This window comes from Cicer arietinum, chromosome 1, assembly GCF_000331145.2.
Source record: "Cicer arietinum cultivar CDC Frontier isolate Library 1 chromosome 1, Cicar.CDCFrontier_v2.0, whole genome shotgun sequence".
Lineage (NCBI taxonomy): Eukaryota > Viridiplantae > Streptophyta > Magnoliopsida > Fabales > Fabaceae > Cicer > Cicer arietinum.
This window is the reverse complement of record NC_021160.2, coordinates 45152399-45176215: the sequence shown is the minus strand read 5'-3', so window position 1 is coordinate 45176215 and position 23817 is coordinate 45152399. Positions and strand designations below refer to the sequence as shown.

Genomic DNA, 23817 nt, shown 5'->3' with positions numbered 1-23817 from the left:
TTAACCAAATCTTAAATAACCAAGTCTCAAATTAATAAAGGGCAACTTGTTCAGGGCATGAAGATTCACGTTTCTAGATTTCTAGGTTCATTGTCCTAACTGAACTTGTTCAGATTTCAATAGGTTGATTCAGATTTTAGCCTAAATAAGAGAAGTGTCCAACCTAAACATGGCATATTGGTTTGGATTGCATATTGATTAGGTTTTGCCCTTACCACTGAACACCCTAACTCCACTTCTTGCCCCATCAAACAACCCTACAAACCACTAGACAGAAAACAATTAAATAGATATTTTAGTTCTTAAAATTAAAATTAAAATTGTAAGTGTCAATCAATTTAGTCTTTAAGATTTAGGAAATAGTAATTTAGTCTATTTAATTAAAAAATATCAAACAACTTATTCATTTATTTCAAATTTTTTACCACAATTTTAAATGTTCTATATGTTTGTTTTGATAGAACAAAAGACTATAAAAATTAATATGGTGCATCTTTTTACTAGCTTTCATGGATGTTTACCATAGAAATATCTTGATACAAGAAATAAATTGATTGATATTTTATAATTTAAAGAACTATTTTACTATTTCTAAAATTTGAGAAACTAAATTGACCACTCTTACAATTTTAAAGAATATAATATCTATTTATCGGAAATGATACAACAACAAAATAAATATATATTTAGTATCACAGAAGATTTGTTACTATTGCAGGTGCACAATTTTACAAAAACTACTTAATATCAAACATACACTAACCAAACAAAAAAAAAACCATAGCCCCAATGACACACCATTAGAGTTTGGGCTCATCATAGTCATTACCAAGTATCAACTCAAACAAACAAATCAACATTTGTCCTTCTATTTTCCCACATGTTAAAAGGATTTCTAGTTATGTTTATCATACTCAACTCTCCATGTGTAGATTTAGGAATATGTATCAATTGCAAAATGAAAAACCAAAGATGAATAATATCAAAGTTTCATAGCTGGACTTAAAGTTTGACCATATATATATATTTATAGCTTCAAATTGAGATCAATAATTTCTCCAACTTCATGACCATTCTGAATTCTGGATGTTGTTTGTCCAATTTGTGTCTCCTTTGCTGCTGGAATGAAGCTGTACAAAGGTTGCTTTTGTTGTTTGAATACTCTGTACCCTTGTGGAGTAGGGTGTTGATCTTCTGTCTTTTCCTTTACCTTATCAAATCAAATTAACAATGATAATATTAGCAAAATTTGGAGGGGTGTCTAAGAGGGCACCAAAAAAAATCTTTTTTTTCGAACGTTTACTTTAAGGTTTTGTTTGAGAGTTAAAAGGGAAAACGAGTGATCAGACCCGACTTTTTTTGTAGATGTTTATTTTTCTTTGTTTGATCAAAACCTCCTATATGAATTCATTCAAAAAATATTTTGAAGGAGAACTATAGAAACACATTCTAGAAATGACAATATAATTAGACCTTCATACACCTAAAACAACTTGAGTAATGAAATAAATAAACCATCAATTTGATCCCTTGATTATCACTCTCTCTTCCATTTGGTTTCTAAAATATAAAAATATAATAAGTAGTCTTTAAACTATTTTTAATTCATTAAGTTTGTTCATCAAAACTATTATTTTCTCTCCTATTTTTAAACCAATTAAAGGATTAACTTGACAGATTAATAATAGTTTATGAATTAATTGATTTATATTTCTATAGTTCAAAGATGAAATAGGTGAGAAAATGATAGTGTAGAAACTAAATGAAACTATACATTTATTTTGAGAATTGAAAATAATCTCTATTTTAGCTAATGAGTGTTGCACAAACCTGATGAGGAGATTCCAATTCAGGGCATTCTTGGTTGTTAAATGCCAGTGGCTTTGAAGAGTTCAACTGTGAAGGTGGACATGAAATAGGAGATGGAGTAGCCAAAGTGAGGAAATTTCCATCCAAATCTTTAATCCCTTTATTTCTTTTCTTTGAGTTTGGATAAGAGTTGGATGCTGAACATGATTGAGATTCTCTGCATATGATTCAAAAACACATTGTATGAAAAGACAACAAGAGTTACAACATAGAACTACAACAACAAAAGTGCTTAAATGGTTGTGCATGTTTAGTTTCACAGTAAATTTGAAAAAATTACGGTGAACTACCGATAATTTTACAAAAGATACAAAGTGTAGTTTCTGTCAAATTACAGTGACTTAACGTGATTTTTTTCAATTCAAATGGGAAACCAAACATACACTATTATAACTGAAAAACAACCTTGAAGTTGAATTGGCAGCATCAAAATGAAATCCACTTTCACTTTCACATGAAGTTCTTGGATTTGTACTTATTTCAGCATAGGGAGGCATTATATAATTCAAAGCAGGAGCTTGTGAAAATTCCAGGGAGAAAGGGTATGACCTTTTCACGTCAGTCATCATCTGCACAATGTTTCAAACACCCTATATTAAATTTCATAAACTTTTTAGAAAAACAAATGAGAAAAAGTATCTTCTCTCAAATTGTATGACATCAAGATTTTAATGAATTCATTGTAAACCTGTCAAAAAAGAAAAGAAGAAAAGATGTGACCATTTTATCAAAACAAGCACAAAAATTCAGTCAAATTTCGCTATGTGACAATACTTTGTACTAAATGGCATATCACACAATAGTAGTGATTTGTTCGAATTTCGCTATGTGATACTGCTATCTGACAACATTGGTCATATAGGTAATAAATGAGGAAATTAGTATTGCAATTATTAGAAACTACCTTCCAATTAAACAGCTAAAATTTTGATATGCATATCAAGGTTTTAAAAAGCGGTCAATGATGGTGATTTTCGACGTGGTGTCAATGTTTTCGATGACTCCACAGCCGTACAGTGGACGCAATTATGGTTGCATCAGCCGTGCTTGACCGCAATTTCCAGTAATATCGAAGATTGCGACACAACCTTGATCTAAAAAACCTTGATTTATACTATACATTCAGATCAAAACAAAACTGTGCAGATGAATTGTGAATTACATTGAGATCACATCTTGCAAAATCAAAATTATATACCTTCTCCGTCGGCCTCGCCGCAAGCATATTGCTACTAGAATTTTGGTTTGAAGGGGGCTCTGTGGACAAATGAGGCACAGATGTGGATGAATTTCCTGATGAGTTATTCACCTACATATCTCACATACCAAAATTTTCCTTTTCATATTCAATTGTTATATAATGACACAAAAAATAACAACAATCAAGTCTTAACCCACCAAGTAGGGTTGGCTACATAGACCAATTAATGTCATAGCGTTCTATTATATAGCATATCTGAACTGAGAGATATGCTATATGATATTTGATAGAATGTTACGACGGGTTTGATCTATGATACAAAAATACCAAATATAAACCATATCATAATAATTGAACCTATAAAAACCATCACTTGAAAAGAAAAAAAAGTATCTTACCACTTGTGGAGAAGGTTGATGATGAAATTGTGGTGTTCTTTGAACCCAATTAGGCACAGGCCAGATGGGATTAGATTCAAAAGGCAAACTTGGAAGAAAGGGTAACCCTTTTTCAATTCCAAAATTTTCCTTCTCAAAATCCAACTCATGATGAGTGTTCCACAACTTAGGAACAGGAACATTAGACCAATTACCAGCCTCAAAAACACCATTATTTTTATTCAATGAAACAGTACTAGGAACTTTACCATCCATATGTTGTTGAAGTGACATTGAAGATCTAAACTCACCTAATGATGGCACACAAGGCAAAAGGGTTGTTGAAGAATTTTGGTTCATGGGATTAAAATTGTTAACTGGAAGAGGCAAATAATTGGATATTGATGTTGATGATGATGAAGTAGAGTGATTAAAATTGTTAATTGGAAGAGGCAAAAAAGAGGATATAGTTGGTGATGATATTGATGTTGATGAAGATGATATAGAATTTTGTGAAGGTAAATTCACAACACCATCTTTCATGTGTTGTTCTTCAAGTATTTTTTCAAGCTGTGCAACACCAAGTCCTCTCTGAGGAACCTTCTTCTGTTTTGATTTCTTAGAAGAAGATCTACCATTCATACAATTATTTCTTGATTGATTATCTTCTTGCTCTTTAGCCATTCTTGTGTCATCTTCCATTGGAAAACAAAAATAAGGGCAAAAAAAAAAAAAAACAGAGAAACAAGTGTATACACCAAACTATGACCTTATGGCTTTCATAGCTGCCACCACTGAAGCAAAAATACAAAACCCTTTTGAAAAATCAAATTTTTAAGCAAAATTCAGATACCCTTTTAATTATAAAAGAGAGATTGAGACTCAAATTTATTTTAGTTCCATATCTAATAAAAACCTATAATTCGGAAGAGTATCTGAGAGTAAAATCTAGAAGGGTCGTTTATTGAAAAACAAAAAAATAAATCTAAAAGGGTCATTCAAATTTACCTAAAAATCCAAAAGGCCAGGCAACAATTGAGCAGTGGAGAAGAGAGAGAGAATCTGAAAGATCTCACGGATTTATCTGAAATCAAGTTCTTGTCTGATATATATCAAAATAATAATTAATATTTTAAAAAACTCAAAACCATGCAAATCTAAAGCAAGTATAAATGATAGTAATATTCGCTTAATTATTGGCCAAATCCTCGCTCCACTCTCCTCATTTTGTTCCTATACTCACTCTCTTTTATTTTCTCTCTCTAACACTGAAACCCAAGATGTAGTTGTAAAGTGTTATGCTAGATTAGGTTTCTCTCTCTCCAAATCAATTTTTTTTTTTTTTTTTAGTTCTAAAAGTAGCTAAGAGACAGTTTTGGTTGAACTAAGAAAGTGTCATCTTAGGTTGTTTGTTTCATATCAATTCAGGGAGTGGACCTTGGTTGCGTCCTGGGGCCCAACTGTGGGCTCCACTTCTGGTGACAATTTTTTATTTATTTACTTTTTTGAAAAACCCTGTTTATGATCTAATTTAATTTTTATATATCAAAGAATAAATTATTTTACACATATATTTAATCAAATTATTTAACGTTTTTTATTTAAATTAATGGCTAAATTACATTTGTGTCCTTTAATTAATAACGTTTTAGTCCTTTATCTTTTTTTTTTCCGACTTGGTCCTTTATTTTAATTTTAAGTGACAATTTGATATTTTATATTTTAAAATTTCAACAATGATATCCTTTTTTATACAAAAATTCAAAAAAAAATTCAATCAAAACTCATAAAATTAATTATATTCTTCAATATAATACAAATTTCATCAAATTCGTAACGCAAATCTTCAAATAAACTCATATTTTCATACTTTATTTGATATTTTTAGGAATAAAGGACCAAGTCGAAAAAAAAAAAGATAAAAGACTAAAACGTTACCTGAAATTAAGTTAAAGAACCACAAATGTAATTTAGCCTAAATTAATTGTTAAAATATCTTTATAAATAAATATTTATTATATTTTAATTGGTTGTAAAGTTTTACATTGAAAATATAAATAAATTAATATCTTTTATGATGATGACCCACCACACAGTCATGCATGTGACTTTTTGTTTGGCTTCCTTCAACAACACATTGCTTTCATTTAACTAAATTGTTAGTTTGGTTTGAGTGTTAGGCCGATAATGGATTCTTTGAGTATCATCAATGACTCTTGTATATGAAATTTATTATTTGAGAGAAGTAACTCTTAAATGTATTTTTGAGATAAAATTAGTCTAAAGTTGTGTACCGATTATATTATGAAAAACTGATAAAGACATTATTTTCCATTTAATTTAATTGGGAGAAAAGGAAGAAAAAGTAAGTTGCGTCGAATGAAGATTGTAGTGTCCATATGTTAATTTGTTTGAGAATTTATTATATGAGAGAAGTAATTCTTGAATGTGTTTATGATCTTCAAAAGAGTTTAGTCTTTAGTGTTGCGTGTATGATGATATCCTGAAAAACTAACAAAAAGACTAATTTCATTTAATTTTAGCAGAAGAACAGGGGAGAAAATGCTCGCAATTAAAGAATCTCATAAGTTGAATGATGACTTTATTGTTCGTATTCTAATTATACTAAGTCAAATTAAAATATATTTTTCACAATACAAGTTATTTGATTAGCATCTCATGGTCATAATCTATGATTGCGTGAATGAAAAATCTAATCACGAGACATACCTTTTTTTTTTTAATTACTTTTGTCTATGGAAGGAATGGTAAGTACCACATGAAAATTCACACTATAAAAAGGAGATCTTGAATTTGAACTTGAGTAAGTATAAAAAATTTAAGTCAAATAATGCAGTTATGATCACTTGAGCTAGGTATTATGGACATCTCAAAACATATCTATACTCATCATTATTACTAGTGTTATAGTTCATGATTTTCTTTTTTCGTTCTCTAGTGTTTCTTTTTCCTTTTTTTTTTTTGTTTGATTGGACAAATTAAAGACAATTTCATTAATAAAATAATTTAAATAAAAGAAAAACTTAGAAGAAAAAATGTTCACACCAAAATATAGTATCTCCTTTATATTTAAGTGTAAGAAGAAAAAAAATATTTAACTATGTAAAGAATGATAAATTATAAATAAAATATAAGGTAAAATTGAAAAAAAACCAACATCAAAAATTGGTATCGTTTTATATATTAGTATATATTATTATTCTTATTGCTAGTATTTAGACAAATACTAATATACCCATTTATCAACTTTTAGCAATAAAAATAATTAAAAAAAATAACTTTTTATATAATTATTAAAAACGTAGTTAATTAATTGGCAAGAAAGAATAAAATTCTAAATAAAATAGTTTAAATGAAATATAAAAATTTTTTAAAAAATTATTATATATATATTAGTTAAAATTAATACATAAAATTAAACTAGGAAGTGAAACATATTTGGTATGCACCCTGAATCCAAGAAGTTTATGGTATCAAACTTGGGGTTGTAATTATATAAAATTGGTTAAACGTATTTAAAACTTTGACAATTTAATTTAAAAAATGATAGGTTCTGTAATTATATAAAATTGGTTAAACGTATTTAAAACTTTGACAGTTTAATTTAAAAAATGATAGGTTCTGGATGGTAAGTCTCATGTTGAGCCGACGAAACAGGCGTTTAGACCCGTGAATCATTTGAAAGTTTTTTCAAGTTAAAAAGAATTTTTTTTAAATATGAGTAACTTATTCTTAGAACTTCTTATTTTTCAAGTTCTTCTACCCAAAACTCCTCTTGACAAAAGAAACATATCAATAGTGAAGAAATTACTATTGAAGATTTCCAAAAATCCATCAATAATTGACAAATCCAAAAAATTAAAAAAGATCAGGTTTATGAATCTGGTTTTTTCAAATATCTTTTCAAAATCGATTTCATAATCACAACACAAGAAAGAGATGTTCCATTATCAAACCCTTTTGAAACCATACATCTTCTCTCTCAAAAAACTTTACAATAGCACTGGAACAAGAATTATAATTTCATACCCATCGGTCTTGTTCAGGTTAGCATCAAACCTTTAACTAGGGAAGGATTAAACACATCAATCATTTGTGTCTTACGAGATGTAAGGTTCTTGAACTTTCAAGATTCAATAATAAATACAATTGAATCTAGTTTATGTCAAGGACCGATTTAGTTCGAATGTTATCTAGATTTTTCATTGTCTTTAAAAGACCTAAACATAATAAAATCTTTAGTTTTACGAATCAAAACACATAATGATGACATTGAAGCAATAGAGTTTTAAGCAATAGTTTATTTATCTATTAAAAATTAAAAATAATAAATATATTATTTTTCAAATAATAATAATAATAAAGTTTTAAGAAACTTGTGGCATGTTTTTCGAAATAGTTATATGTTCTTAAAAATTGCCTCAAGTTTTTCGAATTTTTGTAGAAAACTTGTCACATTTTTCAGAGCACAAATTGTCTATCAGAAAACATGATGGAGATGAGGGTATATGGAGAATCCAAAATCTAGTGTGTGAAAGATGAACAGTAAAATATAAAATAGGAAAAATTTAACCATCTTTTTAGTCCCTTAATTTAATTTTGAGGTTCCGCTTGTTCCCATAATATTTTGTGAGAATCAAATATAGTGTGTCATTCACATTTTCTATTTTGACAAATGAGATCAGCAACATTCTTAATTTGGTAAAACACACGTTAGGCATGTGGCATATTGTCTTTCATACATTAATTTTTTATAATAAGACACTTACGATTTTTATGTTATCAAATTTGGCCTTTTTTATTTTTCTTTTGTTGCGTTGGATTGATTAATTTTTCTTCAACTAAGATTATTTAATCAGTGAAACTGTGACTCTTATTTCATAAGAGATTTAGGTCAAATGTATTTGTAGATAGATAATATATAAATAAACTATTTGTAAGGGTTTTTTTAATTAGAAATCGACTCATATCTCACAAGAATTTTAGATGAAATGTGTTTGTTAATAGATAATATGTAAATAAATTTTTTATAAGGGTTTTTTTTGTAGTCATAGAATCTATGTTAGCCCCTTGTTGGGAATTAGATTCATTATTGTAATTATATCACAGAGTTATACATATAAAATAATCTATGTCGTTAATTTAGATTAGAAGATTGATAATAGCATTATGCAATTAAGATCGATTCAAAAGTACGTAAGGCTACTAAGAGAATCATCTCAAGCCTCTAAAATTATTTTCTTATTTAATAAAAAAGTTTATATTCTACTTTTTTTAAAAGTTAAAATAAAATAAAAAATATAAAATTAATATTACCTCGACAAAGATAAAATTGATCAGTAATTTTACTAAAATCATATTAAAATTCTTAGCCCTCAATAAGTATGATTGATACAATTCACCTAAACTTAAAAAAAAAAAAAAAAAAAAAAAAAAAAAAAAAAAAAAAAAAAACAATGAATTGAAACCCAATTTATTTATTTAAAAAATTGAGGGAAAATTGAGACCCTTTTTTTTACTCAAATGAGGGTAAAGGCCTGAAAATTGGTTACTTGGGTCATTCAAATAGGTGTCCCTGACTATGTGCTTTAGATAAGGGTGACCAATCAACTGTCTCTATTTCTTAATTTTAGAAAACTTTAGATACCATGCATAGGAAAGAAAGCGAAAGTTGTGCAGAAAACAAGTTGAGAGGTGAGAGGTCATTATAAATGTGTGTAATATACACCATATTAGCTTTAAAATCTGATTGTATGGGAGGAAAGATATCTTAACCTTTTTATTTTATATTTTATAAGGAGTAATATATTTATAAAAAAAATATTCAAAAGTAACGACCTTTCAATTTTCAATGTAAGTTTTTTATTTTCTTTTAAATTATTTCATTTAATTAATATTACTTACATCATTTTTAAATTAATATTTTTACTTTATATTTACAATAACGATGAATATACCAATATTTAATAAGAATAATTTAATCTAATAAAAAATAATTTAGTAAATATATATTTTTTCTTTTATTTATATTTTTTAATATATGTGAAATTATCAAATAAATTACATATTATTAAACAGAAGTGTATTAAAAAAAAGTTTTAAAAAAAAATAATAAATCATGAGGTTATTGCTACTTAAAAATCGATGCAATTTGCATAAGAGATTCTGTGATGAGCAAAGAAACACTCACCACGAATATGGGGAAAGTATTGGCACCATATATTAATATGAGTAAGAGTATATGACACAAACATTTTGTCTTTTGTGTAAGGAGCTTAAGATTTTGTTAGATACACAATAAGGATGGTTTATCACCAATCTATCTATGTGATAAGATTCGTTACCTTAATTTTCATATTCATTAGTTATGTTTGGTTGGATTTTGTACCTACCATATATTGCACCCTATTAGAATTAGATATGTGATGCTTGTGTGCGTGTGACTATGCATCCACATTGTAAAAAAAAAAAAATTAAGTAAGTTTTATTTTTACTAGACATATAAAGGATGTTCTCCTTTTAAATTAAAAAAAAATAACATCAATTGAAAATAATGCAAATTCAATAAAATTAAAAAGAATAAATCTGTAAATAAGTTCACATATCTATGCTAATAATATAAAATACAAAAATATCTACTAATTTGATAAAAATAAAGTGACTGAAATATTTAAATATTTAGATTTGTTACGTTTATAACGCTAAAGTTATTGAATCACCGAATTAAAATTAATTTAATAATTTGAACGAAATAAACATTGTAATAAGATGAAAAAAAACTGCACCAAAACGAAAAATTAAACAAAAAAATAAAAATAGATCGATATGAAAATCACATATTTGAATTAAATGATAAAGAAAAACTAACTAACTAAAGAGGTGACTTTAAATCAAAAAATATCCAAAATCATCTCTCTTTTAGGATGAAGAAAAAGTAGAGCTAAAGAAGAAAAGGTAAAATATAACCGATTGTTATGGTTTTTTTTTTTATAACTTTTTTAAAACAGAAATTTTTTCAAAAATTACTATATAAAAAATTGATTTAAATAACTTATTATAAAAATTTATTTAAATTTTACTACAAAGTTTTCAGAATGATAAAATTTTAAAAAATGCTAAAAATGTGAATCTGCTTTGAGTAACTTTTCATTAAATTATTTTCAGAGAGATATAATTATTTTTTAAAATAATAATTTTTATTATGTTAAAATCTCTATCAATAAATATATAAATTATTGAATGTAAAAATTTTCTTTTTATATATTAAACGAGTATGAAATAGCTTATATTCTTTGTTCGATTTGATATTATTAAATAAGTGTAACTATTAGTGTAACTGATTGAGTACAATTTGATCGCTCTTCATATACGAAAATTGAGTGTAACTACTAATGTATTTCAATAAAATATAAAACATTTTTTTTACGTCTATTAGAAAATCTCTTAATCCGAACAAATTAATCTATTTAAATAAATATATAAATGATATAATATATTTTTGTTATCTCAAAATAGATTAGACTCAATTGGTTTATATTGAAAATTGAGTTGAGTCGACCAACTGATTTATCTATCGAACATTGGGTTAGTGTTATTTCAAGATCTGTGTATGTTTTTTGAATTATACATGAAGATGGATCAAACTAAAATGCAAGTGTTTTTTTTGTTTTTATTTTTTTATTTTTTTTAACTATTAGTATTAGAAGATTGAATGTTTTTTTTATCTAGTTTAATTGGTTCATATTGAAAATTGAGTTCAGTCGAGCTGATACATTCATCGAACATTGAGTTAGTGTTATTCCATAATTTGTGTATGTTTTTTGAATTACACATGAATATGGATCAAATTAAAATACAAGTGTCGATTTTGAACTATTAGTATTAGAAAATGGAACGGTGTTGTTCCAAGATTTCAATGTGTCCCTAAAAAAGAGATTTCAATGTGTTTTTTGAATTATAAGAAAATTGAGTGCAATTATTAATGGAGATATTAAATTACATATGAAACTTACATTTTTTAGACCTTTATATGTATAAATGTGTCTCTTCAAAATACAATTAATTTATAACTTTTGTGGGTTAAGAGGTGGTTTGGGAGATTATCACATTACACTAAGAGCAATTATCCAAGTGAGTTGAACAAGATATTTTTACCAAAAATCTTAAGATAGTGAATATACGAACCATCTCCAACATATATCGCTCAACTTTCACTTTTTCAACTAATATAATACTTCTAGCTCACATTTAACACCAACAATTTTCATTTATCATTAAATTTTATAGTTCAATAATTTACACCTCAACTTATTATTAGAAAAATGTCTAATTACTCTGCAACTATATGAATTATTTGACAAATTTTTAAATAGGTCATTGAACTAAAAAAAATTGTAATCAAGTCTTTAAACTAATATAGTTTTTTCAATTAGGCAAGGGCGTAACTACCTTTGTTCATGGAGTAGTTTTGGCTACCCCAAGTTTTTATGTTTTTTTTAGAATCAACAAGTATAGTTTTATATTTAGCTACTCTAATAATATATATTTAGCTACTTCAGAATAGTTTATTAAAAAGAATTAAAAGAAACAAAAAAGTTTAAAAAGTTATCACTTAATGGATATATCTATCTGTATTATTTTGATACTTTCAATTTTTACGATGCAATTACAAATAAAATATTTTGTCAAAACATTACTTATAAATAAAATTGATAATAAATTTATTACAAATAATTTAATTATTTATATTAAAAAAGATATTGTTTAGTGTTACTTATTATAGATTAATTTGACTCTTATTTGCATTTTTGTATATATTAGTAGAAGTTATTATGAATTTTTTTATCACTAGTTAAATTTAATATTCTAACTTTCTTTATAAAAAGTTGGTCACCTCGTAGAAATTAGGCTTGCCGCTGCGATTAAGTCACTCCGTCAACTTACCGTTAGTCTACGAGATTTTTAGAGTAGAGACTTTTTTTAGGTGAAATTAGAGTAGCGATTTAATTATTATTTTGAAATAATTGTAAAATAATAATAATTAAAATAATAAAATGTAAATTTTTTGTAAAAAAATAAAAATCAAGTCGATTGATATGTCAGTGTAGACTAACAATAAGTTGACAAAAAGATCTAATTATAAAAATTATATTAAATTTAAGGAATTGATTGTAACTTTTTATAGTTCAAAAATCTTTCTAAAAATTCATAAATAGTACTGAGATATAGAGTAATTAAACCTTTTAACAATTAAGAGAAACTTCCATCTAAATTTTTATTATGGTCTAATTGAATTAGATAAAAATAAATAAATTATTTTTAGATTAATTTTTGTATAGTTCAATCAAGACTAAAATACAGATAAATAGACGACATATTGAGTCTGATTTTCATAATTTTAAATAACAAAATAAATAAATAAAGAATTATATTATTCATGTTTATTTAAATAGATCAATTTAAATTGATAAAAAAAAAATCAATTTATCATTATTAAGGGGTTTTCCGATAGATGTAAATAAAAGATGTTTTTAGTTGGTAAAAGATCTATTTGTATAAGGTTGTTTTTACAAAGACAAGATGAAGCCATTTCATTAATGATCAAGTGTGTTTAATATACTCTGGAATTTCAACAAAGATCCAAAAACTAGCCAGTGATTTAGCCACCTTTGCTAAGTTAAGAACAACTTCATTTATTTTTCTCCTAATAAACTCAACACTAGAATTGTTAAAGTTGGCAAAGAATAAGTGTCTAAAATGTTTGATTATCGCACATAAATCAAACACATCCTCTATGTGATTGTGGAAGCTATCAACCACTTGCTTAGAGTCAAGTTCAAAACCAATATAGTGGAATGGAAAGGATACATATACGTTGTACTTGTACCGATTCATCTCTGGACATCTCCAAATTAAAAGAGCAGCATTCCCAATTTTCCAGCATCCCTTGTATACGTTGGAAAGTGAACTATTTCCATCCCTAATCTAATTATTTATGTTTTTTGGTGATCCTAATCTAAATCATCTAAATTCTTGTGTAATAATTTATGTTAACAGTCCAAATGAGAAACCTTCACTTCACCTTAATTTTCACCCATAAACAATTGAATTTAAATGCTCTCAATATGAATTATTTTTAATCATCTTTATTTCTTTTAATTTTATTTTATTTTTAATTTATTATAAGTTTCAATTTAAAACTTATATCATATAAATCACGCATGTAAAATATTACACAAATATAAAATCATTTAATAGTAAATATCATTAATTTTCATAAGTCTCAATAACATATTAAATAATTTTATATTTGTGTCAAATTTTACATATATGATCTATATGATATAAATTTTCAATCTAACAGAAAAAAATTTTAAAAATTAAATTAAATTAAAAGAAATAGCGTGAGAATAAAAGACCTCTAATTAAATTATCTGACATTTTTAGAAAATATATATATATATATATGATTGACATTTTAGTCTAAAGGTTTCAAAGAATCAACTTAGATTTAAAATGATTAATAGTTGACTTACTAAGTGCTTGGTACAAGATGTATAGGGATGACAATGGGTAGGGTACTATAGTACTCGTTCTCATACTCGCGATTTAAAAAAATACTCAAACATGTGCTCGTACCCTCTTGGGTATCAACTTTAATACCCGTACCCTTACCCTCTGGGTTTCTAAGTGCCCGTACCAGTACCCATTACCCACGTTTTAACTAAAAAAATCGATAAATAAATGATATTGTTGTGATTAAATTTAAAAATTATCCAAATATATTAAATCCAATCATAAAGTATTATAAACCTAAATATTTTATAACTCAAAATATTTCAAATGAAATCTCGTTACAATACATATTCAAATATCCATAATAATATTTTATAAAGTTGCAAGTATTATTCGACATCTGTAAAAACAATTGATATAAAGTTGCAAGAATAATTATAAAGTCACAATCAATAACTATTAGTTATAAAATCACAATTATTTACCTATTCATCATAATCAGATTCTTAAAAAGTTTGCAAACGTTTACCTTTCAATTATAAATATTATAATGGTCAAATGATATTAATAGATGTTAAAACATAAAAGAAAACAATTGACTAAACTAAACACTAATATAATAAATAAATAAATAAATATTATATTTATATAAGTGCAGGTGTGGGGCGGGGTGGGTACTATAGTACCCGTATCTATACCAGCTTAATTTTGCGGGTAATTACCCGTCCCCATGCCCATATCCATTATGCGGGTTTTTACCCTATCCATTATGGGTTTGTTCGCGGGTACCCACTGGGTCTGGGTCTAATTGTCATCCCCAAAGATGTATGGTACGAATAGGACAAGAGAAAAAATAAAAAAATGTTGAAAAAAAAAAGTGCTTAAAAAATCAAAATAAAAGATTTCTTCACAATTAATTTACTTCCTGCATAAAATGTATGAGTTACTTTCTTGATCATCCATATTTTCCTTTTAGATTTGGCTTATGGAATGAACTATAGAGCATAAAATATGAAAATATCTATAATTGATTTCATCATAAAATCAATTAACTGTAAATATTTTAGTAAGTTTCAATTCAATTTGTTATTTATGCGTATGTATATCAACAATGGATTTGTCTAAGTGGTAAATAATTTAGACTGCTTAAACAAGTGATTTAGAGTTCAACCGTTAACTCTTATATATAAAAAATTTAATTGAAAAAGGAGAATACACCTTATGTTTCCAACAATCATTAGTCACTACTCAATATCAAACTGCAGTAGATATTTGTGCCTATACCAATAAGATAGTAAAAAAAAAATCTCATGTATTTTATTAATTTTATCCTCATCCCTTGTTTTTTCATATTAGCACAATATTTATTTCTTGATTGGAGCATTGTTTTTAATAGAGTATGTGTTTCATTTAATTTATGTTTCAATGATGAAATCATAGGAAAAAGTGATCATTTTCAGAAACATAATTGAACATGAATATTGAATGCTTACTACTACCTTACCTCACCTTTCTCTAGACTCCTAAACCTACAAGAGATCAAACATCTACTTCACTATGGTTGGGTTGTCACTCCACTATTATAGAACTCTCTATTTTTTGTTCTCTTTCTTTTTATGTGTTGTGTTAAAATGTAGCACGTCTTACCATTACTATCCATATCATTAATCATCCTCTTCAAGCAAACCCTTTGTATGTCTTCCTTATCTTTTCATTTCTTTTCATTTGCATCTTCCTTTCAGGTTCCTATTGTTGCAGCTCCTTCGATTTTGATGCATTTTTGTTTTTCCATTTACTGATTTCTGATTATCTTATTGTGCCACTTTATTTTTTGCAGTCTTAAATATTATAAATATATTTTTTATATTTCACATTTGAATTTTTATGAAACTAAATATTGCCATATATTCTAAATTTTAAATAACCAAAAAACTAAGTCCATAAGTGGAAATCAAATTGAGTTTGTAACAGAAATAGAAATAATTGTCTTTCTATTTTTTGTTTACTTGATGGAGTCTATGATCTTCTATACACCTTTTATTTATGAAAATAACAAGTCCGTTTATGCTTGAGAATTACTCCAAATTGTTTGAATATTGCTATGCAGGTTCGTTTTTAGCTGTTTCTCAAGAGGAATGGGTCCAAAGAAATGGTTTAAAATAATAATCAGAAGGAAGAAACCGAAGGAAGATAAATCCAAACAAGAACAGGTTTTTTTTTCTTCTATCTTTTTCAATCTTTGAACTTTAAATTTTGCAAACATGAAGAGAGTTTGGAGAGGATTTCTCTGGTTTTAATTTAGATTTTCTTTCAGCATTAGTTAAATATTTTTACTATGCTTTGGAACATCCAGTGCTGTTTTTTTTCCCTTACCAGTCTTGGAATAGGTACATTCTACTGCTGAAATACCAAATGAATCCTCCAATGGGAAGCAAAGCCCTCATGAAGAGTCAAGTAGCACTCCCAATGAAGGTTTGATGCTGGACGGGACAGTTCCCTCGAGGTTGATTGACGATATTGCTGCTACTCGGATTCAAAATGCATTTCGTTCATTTATGGTACACTATATGTGTGATGCTGGACTCTTTTTATGCCATTGTTATTAAAATTTTGACTATTATTGTGCTTGTAATGTTGTATTTTATGTTGCATATAGTAAGGAGCAAGCAGATGAATTTGTCATTTGCAACTTAAAGCAAGTTATTGGAAGCTAAAAGTCAAAATCCATAATGTATCTCAGTGACATGTATTATGCATTTAGGGATTTAGATTGCATTTAATCACACAATCATGCAAACGTCGATCTAGACCAAAAGATCAAGATTGAACAGCTCATGTTCCAATTTTGTGTTTCAAACTGATAAACAAAATTCAAAACATGGGCAATATACACACGATTCAATGGTCCAGATCACGTGACTACGTCAAATGCACGATTTCTTAACAGGGAATCCAAATCCTTGCATTTAAAAGGTTTCATTTTAATAATCCAACCAATACTTAACCTTTATGAAGATACAATGTTTGCTTGTCACATTTTCTACTTGATATACTGAAGCAAAAATTGTATTTCCTATGAGTGGTGCCTTCTATATTTCCTTGCAATCATAGACATGGCAACTGTCATCAATTCATTAAGAAACAAAGCGACATGAGGTTATATTTCCATTCATTAATAGAATAGAAAGTTCTACACTATCAATGAAACACTTGAAGTGATAGTCTTGTTTTACATTAAATACTGAATTGATTCAAAAAAGACATTAAATATTGAATATATTGTATCCCTGCAAGGTGTCATATATTTTGATAATGACTTCAGAACATGAATCACTCATGTCTTCACAATTTCATTTTATTACTACTAGAAAGAAACAATCTTCAAGCAATAAAGTTCAGGCACGGATCTGACACAGGAAGGGGGGGTTAAGTCCTAGAGATATGATGATATTATCTGTTATGCAGTTATCACCCTTTTCTGATAACAGTTGGAAAGCAATTATTTCCCTTATCTTCAACTTCTGTTTCTCCCATCTGTTTTTTATACTTAGCAGCTTGACAACAAATTCTGTTTTTAAGGATTAATTAACTTAGTTTTAAATATCACAAAATATGGCAGCCATTTGTATGCATGGCCATCTATTTAGAGATGTTGTTGATTGGAGGTTTTTTTAATCGAAAATTTAGCAATTTTCACACTGGCTTAATGACATGAGTGAACTTACTCCCTGCCTCCATTATATGTTACTATACAGGCAAGAAGGACATTTCAACATCGACAGGGAGCAGAGAAATTTGAAGCTTTAATTCAAGACCACATGGCCAGAGAGCAAACATCAACTACACTTAACTACATACATTCATGGAGCAGAATACAAGATCAAATTAAAGCTCGCAGAGTCTGTATGATAACAGAAGCCACAATTAAGCAAAAGAAATTGGAAAACCAATTAAAACTTGAATCTAAGATTAATGAGCTTGAGGTAGTGTTACCATCATCTGTCTGTGATAGTTAGACTTTTTGCAGTCTTGGTTATCACCATTCTAGTGGTCACTATTTTGAATATCCTTTCAATATTAACAAAACATGACTTTTTGTAAATGTATCTCAGGTGGAATGGTGCAGTGGTTCTGAAACAATGGAAGAGATACTTTCCAGGATACATCAGCGAGAAGAAGCAGCAATTAAACGAGAGCGAGCCATGGCATACGCTTTCTCTCATCAGGTGCGTAACTTGTTCTACTTGCTTTATCTTCTCCAAAAAACAAATGTTGACCACTTATGTGAAGGTGATATTGCAGTGGAGGCCAAACTGTAGCCAGTATTTTGGACAGGCTTCTTATAGCCTTGGTAAAGAAAGCTGGGGTTGGAGCTGGATGGAGCGTTGGGTTGCAGCACGTCCTTGGGAAGTCCGGGTTCAAGTTCAGTCCCCCAAAACAAAGAAACTCAATGGCCAGCAGCAGAAAACCAAGTTAGATAAGATGAACCACAACGAAACCAAATCACCCTTGGCTAAAGCTGCCCTGTCAAATGGGAAGGAGACTGAGAAAGGAAAGAAACACAGCATTAGGACTGGCTAAAATTTGCTGAGGCAGAAAGTTTGATGGCTCTTGGGTACTTAATCTTCTTTTGGGGTTTATTTTCCATATTTTGGCTTGTGAGAGAATCTACCATTTGATGTGTAGTGTGTATCATTAGAAGACTTTCACATTTATCTGCTTTTGTATGCTCATAATCCGTAGTTTTGTTTGAAACTTGAGAATGGTTTGCTACTCCCTTCATTTCAGGAGCAGTTATTCATATTTTTATGCTAATGTATTAAGTATTAGAGATCAAATATTTTCATTATAAGTGCCAAGAAGTAAATAAAATAAAGGACACTAGTCATATCTTATTCACCTAAAACCCTTCAATTGTTTTTAAGAAACATTGAAACAGTAAAAATAATGTCTTCGCTTCCCATGATAAATCTGTGTCGTAGGTACAGATGATTTTGCTACTTTTGCAAACTATCTTCTAGTTATTGTATGGTTTCAGACAGATAAAGACAGGGCATGGTTGGCTTCTTTATGGAAAGGTTGTCATTAATTATATTTATAGCCTCATTCTGCACATATGGTAACCCAGAATTGTGTGCTGTACAATGACCAATTCAACCTTTTGAAGTGGTGTTATTTATCAACAGATTAGAAGCACCAACAAACAACCCAAAAAACAATTACTACAATCCCAGGGGGGTAGGGGACCATAGACAGATGAACAAGAATCACACTTTGGTAGCACTTATGTGAGTGAAATTCTTCCATAATTGAGCCTTGTTGTGCTCATACCAGATGTCTTCCACTTTCCCCACTTGCTCTACCTACTAGAGTTAATCTACTCAACTCTTTGGTTATCGTGTATGGACTGCAACTTGCAGAATCCCCACCCCACTACTCAAAACCTCAACAAACTTCAGTGTTATCAATCGCAAATTGCAAAAACTAGCAGTTGTTTCAAATTCTGCTTTGCAATACTAAATCCACTATTTGACAAAATTTTGTACTGCATAGTGTATTGAAGAATAATAGCGATTTGTTCAAATTCTATTATGCTAAAGCCTCTATTTAACAACACAGACAAGCTTGAGAACTTGAATAAAAAAATATGCCTAATCTTTTAGTTCCCAAAGGGAAGATCAGGTTACAAACCCAATGATAGAATTCACTTCCCAAAACCTGAAGTTGAAACTTCCTTTGGACCATACTGAATTTATATTCAGATTACTGTAAATTCACATAGTCGGTGCACTTAAGGAGGAAAACAGAACAGTAAGTCTAGTTTTCCTAGCTTATGTTTGAACCAACTTTCTTTGAAACATGGGATGTGTGATCTTCATCTAACGTTATAATTACCACCTGCAACGACTATGTGAATTTGTTACAGCAGAGAATCTAGGTCCCCAAATCCTTTTCTACCATAGCCTATGACTATGACTCCAAATCAACTCTTCAGTCACAATCGTGCACCATAACATGCTAAAGAGATACTACTTATATGGCATGTGAAGGGAAAAGCAGAAAACCAACCACACCAAATTTGGGAAATTCTCCCTTATAGCAAGCTCAAAATCAACTCTCACGCAACTACTCTGTTTTGTAAAATAGTTTCTACTGTTCATAGACAACGACTTCTCAGCTAAATGCTCCCAAAACTCAAGCACGAAAGAGATAGATCATAGACATAATAAAACTATAGAAGTAGATTGATCTTTCAATTTCTTTAGCAGTATGTGGAAGCAATAGAAGGATGATGAAAGGTCCCAATCGAAAACAGTACAAAAAACTAAAAAGTAACAAAACAATAATTTCTCACACAAAAAGAACCTTCTTTCATCTCTCTCTATCTCTTACACTATTTGAAACATGACATAACAACCAAACTGAACTTTGAGTATATACACTACCAGTTCATATGTTTGCTTATTTGGGATTTTCCCCTGTTTTGCAACATAGAGAAAACTCATTCTTCATCTGGCTCTAACACTAACTTGGAAAGTATATGAGATAAATCAAGCAAACTAGCTATGATGCATGTTTTCATAACAAAACTAAAACTGGATAATAAATTACAAAAGAGACATAGCCACTACAAATTGTAACAAAGTGTAAACAACATCAAACTTAGCAATACAACAAAGATAACTAAATACACAAACAAACACGTTACTCTAAACATGAAAATTAACATAACAAACTTGGAGATTGGAAAACCTGAAAATTCAACCCCAGATTTTCTTCATTATCCAAGCATAGACCATTGAACCGAACCAAATCCAAATCCAACTTCAGCTTGCCATTACGATCCAACAACGAGAAAAACAGCAAGTTATCAATCAATTATCTTCGAAAAAAGCAAAATAAAAATCACATACCAAATTGATTTCCAGAATTAGGGCTCCAAAGGCAAGCAATTGAAGGATAAGGATATTAAGATAGGCTAAATTCAACGGCGAGAATCGGATGAAGCAGAGGACGGTCTGTCAGATAAACCATCATGCTCCTCCTCCTCATCACCCCCAATTCGTGCCGGCACGCGGAAACCGGAAAAGCTGTCAGAAACAAATCCGGTACCCGACATAGCAACCGCATGACCACGTCGGTGATCAGCGGCAACAAACGTCGGCGCATCTATCCAAGCACGAACTGAAGAAGTGTTACTGGACTGAAGGGGTCCCCTCTGTGAAAGATACTGATTCTGACCATACATCACCGCCGGAAAAACCGCCGGCGACGGTGTAGCTGCATGAAACACAAAACCTCCACCGGAATTAACATCATCATGATGATGATTATTATTATTATTATTACTACCAGTATCAATAGTAGCACCGGAATTCCATGCTACCATTCCATCAAGGTTTCCGGCGAAAAGCACGTGCGGATGCACGTGCTGGTTCTGATGTTGTTGAAGCGAGAGCCTCAAGTCATCATGAGTACTATAGCTTTGAAAGTGAATCGGCGAAGACGACGTCGTTTCAGTATCAAACGGAAGAAAATTGTTGTTGTTGCTATTGAAGTTCTGAAGAAAGTGAAACTCGTGTTCGTTTTGGTTTTGTGGAACGTCGTCGTTTTGCTGTTGTTTAGTGAGGAGAGTAGGTTTCCACGGAGGAAGTTGAGCGAGTTGATCGATGGCGGGCTTGGCTTTATTAATGAGCCAATCAAGGGCTTTACTGGGCCGGTCATAGCCCAATCGATCTTGTACATCGTAGAATTGAATAGCGGTGTGGGCCGAAAGACGGACCCGTCGGTCTCTTGGGCCTTTGGCGGTGCATACTTTACTGTGACGGTCTTTTCTACCTCTTGACCGTATAATGTGACCACCGTCAACCTCCACTATCTCTCCACTCATTATTCCCACATAATCTCCCCCTGAACGACGCCGTTTCTTTCCTTTTGCTTCTTCTGATTCCACTTGTTCTACATGTGTTGAGTTTAATACGACTGCGTTTTGATGATGGTGATTCCGTAGAGGATCCAGACTCGGACACTTTATACTTGTTCTGTTTTTGGTTTCGTGATTTTTTTCTTCTTCTTCTTCTACTAGTGTTGTTGGTTCTTGTTACAAAAGTTTCTTCCATTCAATTTCGGTAATTCCATGCCAAAGTGGAAAAATGAAAGTATGATTAGGTTAATACACAGTTGGCCAGATAAATGGATAGAAGGATGGGTCTTCTTCTTCTAGCAAAATAGTTGTCATTTTATTTGATATTATAAAGCAAGAGAAGTGAATGAAGGGTATAGGGATGAGGAATTGGCAGTGGTGTTTTGGGAAGAGTGATTTAAAAGGGTTAAAGTTTGTCTGTGATTTTCATCACTACTGTTGCGTTGTATTTTACTGTCTAAGCTAGCTGCTTACATAAGTACCACACCAACCCATCTAAAACTCATTCATTCACCAAAACTCAAATCAAATTCCCTCTTTCTTTTCTTTTTAGTTTCACTTATTCACCCTTCCCTTTCTCAATCTCGAATGCTTTTCGCCTCTCATCATATTTATAAACAAATAAAAATTGATGCATCTTATACCAATTTTAATTATTACTTACTCTATTCTTTTTATGAAGTTAAAAGATAACAAGTTGTCTTCAATTTTGTACTTCTTGAATTAATTTAAAATCTATATAAAAAGTTGATATATTTAATTTTCGTTCTAAATTTTAACTTCAATATTTTTAGATTTTTTTTATATAATATTTTTAGACTTAGATATAAATAAAAATTGAAATATATTTAATTTAATATTCATTTTAAATAATTAATGATATAATTAGGTATTAATTTTTATTAGAAAAAATTGAACTCTGAATTCGTTGTCTCCTCCAATTTTTATATTTTTCTTTCAAATCATCGAACCACCTTATATATTTATTTTAACCTCAATCATAAACTAAAAAATATTAGTTAGATTTAAATATAAATAAATATTAATTAATATATTCACATTTAATGTGATGGTTCCAAATATCTTTACATTATTCGATATTATGAGAAAATAACTCATTATTATTATGGATATGTTGGTAAATATATTTTTTATATAAAATTAAAAAAACTAAATATATTTAAATATCATTCTTAACAATGATTAAGATATAAATTTTTATTTATAATTAAGGTCAGATAAAGTGTACATAAAAAAGACATTTTAGATATATTTATACATAAAATAAACATATTAAATATATTATGTTTTTTTATATATGCAAAAGGTTTTTATAAAAAATGAATTGTGAATTGGCATGTAAGTGTAATTCAATTCGTAGCTGCGTGACATTGATATTCAGATACTCGAACTTGAAATTATTCACTTTTCCACACAAAATATGTATGAGTCTAGTCACTAAACTAATTGATAAAAAAAAAAAAAAAAGAGAAAATAGTACTTTTACCACACTGATTTTAATTTGTTAAAATTTATAAGAATTTTACTAAAGTTATGTAGAATATATTTGAATTTATGTCAATAAAAATAAAAAAGTGTACTTTGTCTCGCATTGAATATCACTTTAGGAAAAAAAAATCAAAATAAATATCATTTTCAATATTTAATATAAGATATTTTTTTCAAATATATATTCTAATTAATATTTTTTTTGAAAAAAATTGAAGGCGAATGGACGATGTCTAATTTCAAGTTAGAGAATATTTTAAAACTCACTAACACTTACAAAATGATTAATATTTATCTCCTTCTAGTGGTATACAAGTGGAGATCGAACTCCAACTTACGAATCCAAAACATTCTAATTAATATTATATATTATTCACAAAATAATATATTCCACCTTATAT

The 23817-nt window shown here is 29.0% G+C and overlaps 3 protein-coding genes across 5 annotated transcripts; 1 reads left to right on the top strand and 2 right to left on the bottom strand.

The window, feature by feature from the left end:
• Window positions 1-662: 662 nt before the first annotated feature.
• LOC101504963 (uncharacterized) lies at window positions 663-4595 on the bottom strand. Of its 2 annotated transcripts, XM_004488998.4 has the most exons (6): window positions 4456-4595; window positions 3469-4142; window positions 3068-3178; window positions 2275-2438; window positions 1831-2026; window positions 663-1210 (listed from the first exon to the last, which is right to left on the bottom strand). In XM_004488998.4, the coding sequence occupies exons 2-6, from the start codon at window positions 4129-4131 to the stop codon at window positions 1028-1030; spliced, it is 1317 nt and encodes a 438-aa protein (XP_004489055.1). In that variant the 5' UTR covers window positions 4132-4142; window positions 4456-4595; the 3' UTR covers window positions 663-1027. The 2 variants fall into 2 exon arrangements, with proteins under 2 accessions (XP_004489055.1, XP_004489054.1); XM_004488997.4 differs by lacking the exon at window positions 4456-4595 and having other exon boundaries at window positions 3469-4285.
• A 10929-nt stretch (window positions 4596-15524) lies between these two features.
• LOC101504422 (protein IQ-DOMAIN 10) lies at window positions 15525-18829 on the top strand. 2 transcript variants are annotated; one of them, XM_073365182.1, is made up of 6 exons: window positions 15525-15675; window positions 16091-16193; window positions 16371-16541; window positions 17739-17966; window positions 18096-18209; window positions 18274-18829. In XM_073365182.1, the coding sequence occupies exons 2-6, from the start codon at window positions 16119-16121 to the stop codon at window positions 18562-18564; spliced, it is 879 nt and encodes a 292-aa protein (XP_073221283.1). In that variant the 5' UTR covers window positions 15525-15675; window positions 16091-16118; the 3' UTR covers window positions 18565-18829. The 2 variants fall into 2 exon arrangements, with proteins under 2 accessions (XP_073221283.1, XP_004489052.1); XM_004488995.4 differs by having other exon boundaries at window positions 15526-15675; window positions 18286-18829.
• Window positions 18830-20525: 1696 nt separating this feature from the next.
• On the bottom strand, window positions 20526-22466 carry LOC101504111 (transcription factor TCP3-like). Its single transcript, XM_004488994.4, has one exon. The coding sequence runs from the start codon at window positions 21872-21874 to the stop codon at window positions 20969-20971; it is 906 nt and encodes a 301-aa protein (XP_004489051.1). The 5' UTR covers window positions 21875-22466; the 3' UTR covers window positions 20526-20968.
• Between the last annotated feature and the right edge of the window lie 1351 nt (window positions 22467-23817).

Coding starts and splice junctions, on each gene's coding strand:
- LOC101504963 (XM_004488997.4), bottom strand. CDS start 4,149: ATGGAAGATGACACAAGAATGGCTAAAGAGCAAGAAGATAATCAATCA. Junction 3,179..3,468: donor ATCAACCTTCTCCACAAGTG/GTAAGATACTTT, acceptor TGAGATATGTAG/GTGAATAACTCATCAGGAAA. Junction 2,027..2,274: donor GCTGCCAATTCAACTTCAAG/GTTGTTTTTCAG, acceptor AATCATATGCAG/AGAATCTCAATCATGTTCAG.
- LOC101504422 (XM_073365182.1), top strand. CDS start 16,119: ATGGGTCCAAAGAAATGGTTTAAAATAATAATCAGAAGGAAGAAACCG. Junction 16,194..16,370: donor ATAAATCCAAACAAGAACAG/GTTTTTTTTTCT, acceptor GTCTTGGAATAG/GTACATTCTACTGCTGAAAT. Junction 17,967..18,095: donor CTAAGATTAATGAGCTTGAG/GTAGTGTTACCA, acceptor AATGTATCTCAG/GTGGAATGGTGCAGTGGTTC.
- LOC101504111 (XM_004488994.4), bottom strand. CDS start 21,874: ATGAGTGGAGAGATAGTGGAGGTTGACGGTGGTCACATTATACGGTCA.